The 11,942-nt window shown below is 35.5% G+C and overlaps 1 protein-coding gene across 1 annotated transcript; it reads left to right on the top strand.

Annotated features, from left to right (window-relative positions):
• The first annotated feature begins 1,216 nt into the window (after positions 1-1,216).
• Positions 1,217-1,690, top strand: LOC120073434 (uncharacterized). Its single transcript, XM_039026284.1, has 2 exons — positions 1,217-1,375; positions 1,472-1,690. The coding sequence occupies exons 1-2, from the start codon at positions 1,217-1,219 to the stop codon at positions 1,688-1,690; spliced, it is 378 nt and encodes a 125-aa protein (XP_038882212.1).
• Positions 1,691-11,942: the final 10,252 nt, after the last annotated feature.

The raw sequence follows: 11,942 nt of genomic DNA on the forward strand, positions 1-11,942 counted from the left end.
CAAGTAGAAGTAGTGCATCATGCATTAGATGTGACCTTGATAATTCTCAACATGCGTGATTTTGATGTAATATTGGGCATGAATTGACTAGTAGCTAATAATGCCAGCATAAATTTCTCCCACGGGGAGGTTATTTTTTACCCTTCTATAGAAGCTAGGTTTAAGTTTAAGGGGACTAGGACCGTGGCCCTGCCCAAAGTGATTTCAGCATTGAAGGTAGATAGGTTATTTAACCAAGGTGCCTGGGGCATCTTGGCCAGTGTGGTTGATACTAGAAAGACTAAGGTCTCCTTGACTTCAGAGTCAATAGTAAGAGACTACCTAGATTTTTTCTAGAGGATCTCCTAGGCTTACCGCCCCTAGCGGGAGATAAATTTTGCTATCGAGTTGAAGCCAGGCACAACTTCTATCTCGAAAGCCCCGTACATAATGACACCAACGAAATTGAGGGAGCTTAAGAATTAGTTACGAGAGTTGCTGGATAAGGGTTTCATACGCCTAAATGTGTCATCGTGGGGTGCACCAGTGCTTTTTGTGAAAAAGAAGGATGGATCATTGCATGTCTGCATTGATTATAGGAAGTTAAATAAAGTGGCCATAAAGAATAAGTACCCCCTTCCAAAAATTGATGACTTGTTCGACTAGTTGCAAGGAGCTACTGTGTTCTCCAAGATTTATCTCGGGTCAGGATACCATCAAATGAGAATAAAGGACGATGATATGCCTCACTAAGCTAGCACATTTCATACCAGGGAAATCCACTTTTTCAGTAAATAAGTGGGTGCAGATATACATGAAAGAGGTGGTGAGATTGCATGGAGTACCTGTGTCCATTGTGTCAGACAGAGACCCTCGTTTTACATCTAACTTTTGGAAGGGTCTTCAGGCAGTGTAGGGTACTCGGTTGGATTTTAGTACAGCTTTTCACCTATAGACTGATGGATAGACAGAACGTTTGAACCAGATATTGGAAGATATGTTGCGTTCCTGTGCGATAGAGTTCTCAGGAAGTTGGGATTCTCACCTGAATTTGATGGAATTTATTTATAATAACAGTTACCAGACTACTATCGGCATGTCGCCATTTGAGGCCCTTTATGAAAAGAGTTGCAGGGCTCCAATTTTTTAGGATGAAGTAGGAGAGAGGAAGTTGCTAGGGCTTGAGCTAGTACAAACCATGAATGAGGCAATTCAGAAAAACTGAGCTCATATGCAAATGGCTCAAATCAGACAGAAAAGTTATGCCAATGTTAGGCGTAAGAACCTAGAGTTCAAGACTGGTGAAAAGATATTCTTAAAGGTGGCACCCATGAGAGGTGTTCTGAGGTTTGGAAGGAAAGGAAAGTTGATTCCGCGATTTATTGGGCCTTTCGAGGTCTTAGCCCTATGGCTTATCGATTGTTGTTACCGCCGTCACTCTCTTTAGTTCATAATGTTTTTCATGTTTCAATGTTGAAGAAGTACGTGACAGATCTGTCCCCATGTGGTAGATTTTGAACCGTTGCAGTTGAATGAAAACTTGAGTTATGAATGGAAGCCTGTGAGAATTCTCGCCAGGGAGGTGAAGATGTTGTACAGCAAGGAGATAACGCTTGTGAAAGTCTTGTGGCAGAATAACCAATTCAGGAGGGCTATTTGGGAGGGAGAGGATGAGATGAGGACCCAGTACTCTGAGCTTTTTCAGGAGTGAACTTTCGAGGACTAAAGTTCTTTAAGGAGGTAAGAATGTAACATCTCGTGTTTTCGTAATTTTTTTAATTTTTGTTCAGTATTCTTTTTTTTTAATTTAGTTCTATTGAAGGAAAATTTGGATTTTTTGTCACCTGAATTTAATTTTGGAGTTATTGTCGAAAATTGAAGTCATTTTGGGAAAAAGTGGTTGAGTTTTGAATTGGAAGTTGTTGGGAAAAAAAATAAGTGTTGAAAGGAAGACATAAAATAACATAAAATAAAATAAAATAAAATAAATATTTTATTTTATTTTATTTTATTTTATTTTATTTTATTTTATTTTATTTTATTTTATTTTATTTTATTTATTTTTATTTATTTTTGTTTCTTTTCTTATCCCTTTTCCTCTCCTCTTCATGTGCGTCGTCCCCCCTAGTTTATGCTTTCACGTAAAACCCCTAATCCTAGCCATCGGATCTCTGCCGCCTTGCCGCCCATCTCCAGCCATTTTGCCACTGCGTCAATCGCCTTCGCCAACAATCACTCGTGCGTCGTCGAGTCGAACGAAGCCCCAGTCACGCCCCGTTCTGATGTGCAAGCCGCCAAATCTGCTTTTCCATTCAGGCAACCACCAGCTGAAGCTGCATTGTCGACGCCCAGCCGCCCAGGTCCATGCTGTAGGTCCGCTCTACCTAGTTGTTCACACTTCCAGCCAGCCCCACCCTCCCTTCGTCGTCAGCCCGACCTCGTTGTCGAACCAGCTTCTGTCGTAGATCTCCTTCTCCATTGTTTCCTTGGTGTTCTGATCAAATCTTGGTTAGAGTAAGAGATTTGCGTAAGTTTTTGGGTGTTGGTGTTGTTCCTGGTTGGTTTCTAGAACACTTGTTATGTCTTGGGTTTATAATCGTGTTCCTTTTTGCATTTAAAGGTTAATTTGAGGTTCTTTTGGAGTCCAGCCGAATCGTTGTGGTTTTTTTTACAGTGTTGGGTAAGCAATTGGGGAGTTTTTAGGGTGAATTTTAGGTTTGGAAGTGTTATGGTAAGGGCTAATATTGAGTTGTTAATTGGGATAGGTTGATTCTTGGTATTTCTCAGGATAGAGAGTGCTTGTTTCCTTGAATTGAATTGTGTCTTCATTTGAGGTAAGTAATCTTACTACTGGAACTGCACGTGTCAACTAATAATAATTACATTTTATTGAGGTTGTTTGTTAGAATGATGTTTTATGTGTGACTTCATTGATTTGAGATGTTGAAGAACTGAGTATGCATTAAAGATGGTTGAATACTAGCATGATTTTAGTATATTTTGTTATGTGAGATTCTGATTAATATGAGGATGATGAGATGAATGTATATGTTATGGAACTATGATATGATGCATGTGATGTTTACCATAGTGATTACATCTTTACCAATAGTTAGATACCCACTAGAGGTGGTGACCTACTTCGGGGTTACCAAAGGTTGTGTGTCCTACAGGATTCACTAGAGGTGGTGCTTCCTTCGAGATTCACCAGAGGTTGCGTTTCCTTCGGGATTCACTAGAGGTTGTATTTCCTTCGGGATTCACTAAAGGTGGTGTTTCCTTTGGGATCACCAAAGGTCTGTTTCCTTCGAGATTCGCTAGAGGTTGTGGGTACTTTTAACTATGGGAGGATGAGTTCAAACATTTACTTTTGTTCCATGAAAACTTGAGAATTATGTACGTTCACCAGAAGTTAGCATCTAGAGGATATAGATGTCTAGCCTGACTCCGGTAATGGGGTTACTTACTGAGTATTTTATACTCATCCCTTCCATGTTTTTTTTTTCAGGTAAGGGTAGGGATGCGCCGGCGAATAACAAACGAAATCCGTGATCAAGCTACTAGGACTAGTCATATGCTTTCACTCGTATTTTCAAGATTTCTTATGTTTTAGTTTCTTGTTTTAGTACTTGAAAACCCACAATTTTGTTATTTGTATTTTTGACTTTTAAGGAAGTTTTGTAAATTGGTTTTATGATTTTGTTGTGGGTACCCAGTAACTTGGATTTTTATTTATTTAGTTTTAATAAAATTATTTAAAATTTTGTCATTTATTGGATTTTTATTAAGCTATGAAAGTGTGTCATTTTTAATTTCATGCATTCATGCTTATAGTAACGGCCTAGCTTGAGTCGTAGGGAGTCGGGTTGTTACAATATAACTTATAGCTTTTTTTTATATATCACATATAATATAACCAATAATTTATGATCTCCCATTTAACCTGTAGTATTAAGATGAACCATATTCATATTAATTTTAACCTATAGTATTTATGTGAATCTCATTCATATAATTAATATGTGAATCATATTCAAATATTTATTTCTCTCATTAAACTTTATGTTATAATGTATCCAAATACTTTATATTAATTGTATCTCATATGTCCATTTATATACAATAATTGCATTACAGCAAATATAGTTTAGTGGTTAAAGTGTGGTTTGTTCTATTAATCCCTTAATAGTTAAGGGATCCCTCGGTTTGGTTAGTATTTCGATAAAAAAAAAAAAATTATTTCTTAAAATGATTTAATCCTTTACCTCTCAATGAAAGATTTGACGAAAAATATAAATTCTCGTGATTTGTATCCGAAAATCAGTTCAAAGTTGAAAAAATTAGACCATGAAATTACGAAACATAATTTTAAACGAGGCCTTCTATAACACGACATAAAGACTCCTTATTTTTATTTTATTTCAATTTATAAACACAAATTCAAACTAAACTAAATGATAAATATGATAAATGAAGCGAAATCCATTAAAGTATTATACTACAAAACAAAGAATAATTAGATGACTTGGATCAATATTCGGATTCTATTATATATGCAAATGATATATATAAAAAAAATGGTAAGAGTTCCTTTCTTGATTTGTTCTATAAAAATAGAACCTCTTCTTTTATGTAACCCCCTTTAATTAATTTAACCAATTCAAATTAATTTGAAATTATTTGATTCTCATAAACCCTTATTAAACTAGCAAGAGGACCTTATGGACCTACAGATTAGGAACTCCAATCAACCTTGATTAATTGTCGATCACTCTACTAAAGACCGACAGTTGCACTCTTCGCATTGTAGATATATTTATGTATCCATCGGATATAACCAATCAACCGTTAGTTGACCCTTTACAAATTACTCATAACTATAGTTGGGTCAAAATTATCGTTATACCCCTGTAGTTACATTTAACTTCTTAAGTACCACTGATCCTCTAATGAACAATTAGTCATAGTCCAACTACAATTAGACCCATCTGGCCAGTGAGAAGGTGAGGTGCCTCATTATTCAAGACCCAAAATCAGCCCTAAGGGAGCAATTTAGATACGTACCTTATGCAATGGAAATGAGTGACTTCCTTCTTATGTAGCTATATTTCTAGCTCCCCACTCAAATGAATCCCCAAAATGGTAAGCATATTTAGTCGGTGAAACTGGCCACTCTCACCCATATAGATCAAAGGACCGTCCTTATAGGTAAGAGTTCACAACTCATTCGGAATTAAGGTCAAGTTACCTATGGCAATCCTAGTGAAATATACGTCTCTTCAAATAACAATGTTATAAAAAGAGACTAATAATTTTGTGGTTCTATCTTATACAAACTCTTTGTATAGGATACTCCTACCCACATGTCTCCACATGAATGATTAGGATCAGATCATTTGTAACATTTTATAACAACTGTAACAATTACAAAGTGAACTGTATCTATAGTGTCACGAGGATAAGATATCCAGCCTTGTTCATCTACTACAGACCTTTCAAGTTATTACTTAAGCATGATCCACTTGTATGTCACCACATACATGTTTAAGCTACATTAAATAACCTAGGATCTTAGTTTATTGGTTTTGGGTTAATGCAACTAAATGTCAAATAAAATAATACTTTGTTTTATTAAATAAATAATTTATTTGTATAAATAAATTTACAAACTATAAAACCACAAGATTTAGGACATCAACCCTGTTGGGTTTTATGCCCTAAAACTCATAGATAGTAAGTGTTATTAATTGATCGTTATCAATAAAGAGATAGATGTTAATTCAATAAATGTTATTGTGTTGTTTTCTATTTTTTCTTAATAACCCTAAATCCAATAAACTAACATCTAAGACTGTTTTGTGAGTCTTGAACGGTATGTGGAGACATACAAGAATCAATGTTCAAGATACAGCTGTTTGAAGCCCCTTTCCGGTGTCGTTTAATTCTCGAAAAGAGCCACGAATCAAAAGAAAATTTATAAATACACCGAACTACTCCTATCACTATAAGAACACAGCAATAGTGATAAGTGCGGGGTCAAACCACAGGGAGACTAGGATTTAATCTTCTCTTAAGCTAAATTTGACTATGGAAAACGATAAAAACAGGGTTTTGTTAATTGACAGTAAAACTAAATACAAAAATTAAAGTGCGAAAAAGTAAGATAGATTGAGAAAGAGAGAGATCGAACACAAGATTACCTTTGTCAGTTTAGAGATCATAGGGTTTTCTATGAATCTAATCATCGATTAATTATGAGAACATGTTTGAATTAACTATTTCTTAAGCTTAATCGAATGTAGGGACAATCCATACAAACTCCCTAATGAGAATCAACATGTTGTTGATCCTTAATTTAACTAAACTTGTTACAAAGGCAATTTACTTAGTTAATTGCATTACATTCTTGGATTGATTAAGACATTAAGCAAGAATGACTAATTCTATCCTAATGCATTTTCAGTCCTTAGGTTTTGTTATCAATTAGGTGATCCTAGATAGCCTAGAAATCATGTCATAAATCAAACTAAAACTTATTGCTACTGAATTAAGCATGCTTTCAATGCAATTACAGACACCAAAAAAACATATATAGAAAAGATAAATATACAAGAAATCAAGTCGTCGGTTCATAAATCCTATATGCTTGTACTAGAAATTAATTCAAAGAAATAGAAACATCCAATCAAAAATTCATAAGAAATCTCAAAGAGTTCAAGAAAATCCCTACAAACTTGAAAAACTGACATCGTGGCCTTCAATCGTTCATCGAATCGGACTTACGATGCCAAGATTTACAAATACAACTCAAAAGGAAAGGATATATAATGAGTTTTGACCTGGAATGGCCAAAATCGAGCAACATGCTCTCTAAAACAGCTTAACTCTCTTCTCCCTTAACCTAATTTGTAAAGAAAATATTTATAATACAGTCGAAGTGTTGAAATGTTGAGAAGAGCGTTGCAATGCTCTTGTCGATCCAATCCTCGAGCATTGGGCATGTGTTGCAACGATCTTGTGACTCTCTCTTGTGATAGGCGCACGTGTGCAGATGCTTGGTGTTCCAGTAATCATCGCAGTGTTGCTACCCTACATCCTCAACTTCTGCCATTCAGTGTTGTGTGGCCACTGAAGCTATGCATGTATGATCATTGCGACACTTCAATCAAGGGCAGTTTGGTCATTTCTTCTCCTTTGAAGCCTGGATGCTCAAATTACCTCCAAATTGCTTCAAATTAACCCTATTTCTCATCAATGATCAATTCTACCTCTTGGTTGCTTGGTACCTACAAAATAGGATATTTAACACATAAATTCCATTATCGAGCCTAAATTAAACTAGGAATTATAGCTCTTTTTTAGAGCTATCAACAACCTAAAGGGTCTATAGTATAAAGATAAGGTTGGGTACCTTATCCTGATGACATTATGGATATGACCTACTTTATATTTGATACAAATGCAATGATCCAATGTATTTGTGTAGGTGACATGTGAGTGGAGGTATCCTATGCAATGAGTTTACATAAGACCAGATCGTGAAATAGTATCCACTAGATGTAACACTATTAACTAGTTAGGTTCCTGTTTCAAATAGGATGACACAACTTAGTTTTAATCCTTAGTATATTATGAACTTCTGTTCACAAGGGATTGTCCTTTGATTTGTATAGGCGAGGATGGCCAGTTTTCCAACTCAATATGCCTACCATTTTGGGGACAAAACCGAGTGGGGAGTTGGGAACGTAATATACAAGATGGAATTTGCTCCTTCCAGTCTCCAAGGTAAGTAAATGAGTGTTCACTTACGTGGTATCTTCGAGACTTGAACAAAGAGTCATACCCTCTCATTTGGCCTGAGAGAGTTTCTGTTTATTGGTTGGACCATAAACAGGTTGTTCATTAAAGAAGCACTGGTACTTAAGAAGTCAGAGGTAACCCAAGGGTAAAATGATAATTTGAATCCAGTTGGAGTTACAAACACTTGTGAAAGACTAACTTATTGTTATTGGTCTATATCTGTGGACACGAAAATATATCTTTAGTGAGAAGAGTGCAGTTGTGGATCTTTTATAGAGTGTACCCACAGTTAATGAATATTGATTAACTTGGTTAATGAGATTAGTCAATTACTCATATCGTCAGAGCTTCTGATCTACAAGTCCACCAGGTCCCCTTGTTAGCTCACTAAAGAATATTAAAGAAGGATGATTTGAATTGTTCAAATCAACTTGAGGAAATTGTATATTAATATGATTAATATATAATTAATCATGGATATGATCTATAATTCAAAGTAAATTAGAAAGAAACATCTGAATAAGATTCAAATAATTAATTAAAGTGAATTAGATTCACAAAGAATTAATTAATAGAGAGGAGTTGTACATATACATATGATGTTTATGATAATTAAATATATATACGCTAAATTGGATTTAATGTATAAATAGTTATTTAATTAATGTACTAATTAATTAAATAAGTGTTATTTAATTAATTAAATAAATGTTACTTAATTAATTGTGCACAAGAAAAAATTTGAAAAAGACTAGAAGAAGGGGTTGACCCTTCTCTATATAAAGTCTTCCTTATGGCCCTTTTGGGGACACACAGAATACAACAGAATTGCAAGCATTCGTTGTGAAATTTTTTTTCCCTTAAACCACAAAAGAAATCCTTTCTACTCTCCCAAAAAGTTCTCTTCCTCACCCTCTTCCAATAGTTGGATACCACCTATCTTTCTATTGGAATCTTTGAGAATAACAAGGTTACTCTTGTGGTCGTATTCCAAATTGTTCGAGGAAACATTCGTGTCCAAGATCGTTAGAGGAGTCATTCGTTGGAACATCGAGAGGATCATTCTAGGAGCTTGGTAATCTATAAAGGTAATAATAGTTCTATCCTTTCTCTACAGCATGAAATTTACATGTTGGTTCTATTATATTCTGTTTTAGTTTACTGTTTTTGTTTATGTAAAAATCGATTTGTAGGATGCAAAATGTTCACAACACTTCTGCTGCGGGATCCAATCCCTTCAAACCCCAACAATCTCCCACTCAAAGAATAAATAGAGTACAGTACACATAACAATAAACTTGGACATACAATACGCATCCAATAACATCTCTCATTTGCCCTAGACTAGATGATGCATGTCTCGTAGACCTAGATTTCCAAATGACCCTCAAACACTTTAGTCATGAGAGCCTTTGTTAATGGATTAGCAATATTGTGCTTTAAAGCGATCTTCGTGACGATCATGCCTCTCGATGCATAATTTCCTGGATAAGATGATATTTTCCCTAAATATGCTTCCCTCTCTTATGGCTTCTAGGCTCCCTAAGATTTTCCGCAGCACCACTATTATAACAATAAAGGGTGATAAGCTTTGACATGTCAGGAACAACTTGTAGATCTGTCAAAAACTTCCTGAGACATAGAACCTCCTTGACAGCTTTACAAGTCGCTACATACTTTGCCTCCATGGTAGAGTCAATAATGCAACTTGGCTTTGTGCTTCTCCAGGCTACTACTCCTCCATTAAGAGTGAACATTGATCCTAATGTGATTTTCTGGAATCCTTATCATACTGAAAATCAGAGTTAGTGTATCCTCTAAGGATCAAATCCTTAGCTCCATACACAAGCATATAGTCCCTTGTTCTCCTAAGATACTTGAGGATGGTTTTAACAATTGTGATCTAATTCTGAATTGGACTAATATCTACTAACAATTCTCACTACATAGAAAATGTCAGGTTTCGTACATAACATTGCATACATCAGGCTACCAACAGCCAATGCGTAGAGGGTTAGTCTCATTTCCTCAACTTCTTGAGGTGTCTTAGGACACTATTTCTTAGACAATACAATTTCATGTCTGAAAGGTAATAAACCCCTCTTAGAATTGTGCATTGAATATTTGACAAGTATCTTATCAATATATGTTGCCTGAGACAAAGCTATTGTTTTGTTCTTACAATCTCTAATGATTTGGATCCCTAGAATAAACTATCCCTCTCCTAAATCTTTCATTTAGAATTGGGTTGCTAACCACTCTTTAACATTTTTCAGTAGACCTACGTCATTCCTAATGAGTAGGATTTCGTCCACATACAATACTAAGAAAACTACTGAATTGTTGATTGTTTTCTTATAGCAAAAGGCTCATCAACATTCTGGTCAAAGCCATAAGATTTGATCGCATTATCAAATATTATATTCCAAGATCGAGATGCTTGTTTCAATCCATAAATGGATTGATTAAGCTTGCAAACCATTTGCTCTTGACCTTATTTAATGAATCCCTCTGGTTGTTGCATATAGTGGTCTCCTTAAAATTACTATTTAGAAAGGTAGTCTTGACGTCTATTTGCCATATCTCAAAATTACTATGTAGCAATGATAAGAGAATACAGATAGGCTTAGCATGGCAACAAGTGAGAAAGTTTCTCATAGTCCACTCTCTCAACCTAGGTATAACCCTTTGCCACCAGTTTAGCCTTAAAAGTCTGTACCTTCCCATCTACATCCTTTTTTCTCTTATAGATCCATTTGCAACCTATAGGTTTTACTCCATTAGGTTGATCAATAAGATCCGAGACTGAATTGAAGTACATAGACTCCATTTTAAGATCCATAGATTTAACTCGTCATTGTCTACATCCTCTATTGTTTATTTAAAGGACAATGGATCCTCAACTTTGTCATTTGATATGACGATCAGGGTTTCTATTAAACCTATGTAACGAGCAGGTAGGTTCATGACCCTTAGAGATGTCCATGGGGTACGGCGGGGCCGGAATGGCATCCCCGTCCCCCGTTTCCACTACCCATTTCATTCCCTAACCCCGCAAAGTTCCATATGGAGATTGCAGCGGGGATTCCCCATGGAAAATTCGTGGGGATCGGGTTCCCCACAGAGAATCTTTCTCCATTTGGATTTTTTCACAAAAAATTATTCAACTTAAATCATTATATCACAAATTTTTACTGTTGAAGTGGATGTGCTTGACTAGATGAACCGATATCAACAACTCTTGTTGATGTACTAGCCTCTTCAACAACTCTTGTTGATGTTTCAGTAGTTTCATTGGAAAGTTCACTTAACATAATTTTACTATGGGGCTTATGCTCCCTATTGTAGTCCTCTTCTAAAAATTTAGCATTTTTCGACATAAATACTCTATTTTCTTTAGGGTCATAGAAGTAACCACCCCCCGTTCTCTTGAGGTAGCCTACAAATAGACATAATTTTGAACGATGATCCAATTTCTTAGGATTTGCCTCAAGCACATGTTTGAACAGCCTTAAATTTGAAGTGGCGTAGACTACCTTTACGAACATTCTATAATTCCAAAGGTGACTCTAAAGGGATTGAAGTTCCCACTTTGGAAGCACATGAACGTATTATATATTAGAAATTTATTTGTAAACTCAATTAAAACATAAAGATGGAAACAATTTGATAAACATACACTCTTAGCATGCTTCTACTATAAATTTAGAAAGGAAAGGGATAAAAGAAACATATGCTTGAAGAAACACTTTCTTCACGTTTCCTCTCCACATCAAATCATCATGAACAACAATCCTCCTTGTCGATCTCAGACACCATGCATAGAGCAACAACACAAACTTGGCAAGGACATCACCACAACGCTACCTTGTTATTCTCAAGGTGAGAATCACAAAGAGTGTGTGTGGCTTTTGTGCTAATTTTGGTGTAATGGAATGAGAGTGATCTTGAGAGAAAAATGGCAGAGGAAGAGATCAAGGTTGAGAAAATTTTTCTCTTGCAAAAAATTGTAAAACACATACAATCCCTCCTCCAAAAAACCTCCTTTTGGGAGAATGTGAATGGGGGAGTTTTAATAATTCATTTCACCATTTTATTTAATAATAACGTCAAAAAAGTTATCAATTTTCGAATTCAAAATACAAAAAAAAATTATATTAAAC

The sequence above is a fragment of the Benincasa hispida genome, chromosome 3, assembly GCF_027475165.1.
Source record: "Benincasa hispida cultivar pf3 chromosome 3, pf3_genome.v1.1, whole genome shotgun sequence".
Taxonomy (NCBI): domain Eukaryota; kingdom Viridiplantae; phylum Streptophyta; class Magnoliopsida; order Cucurbitales; family Cucurbitaceae; genus Benincasa; species Benincasa hispida.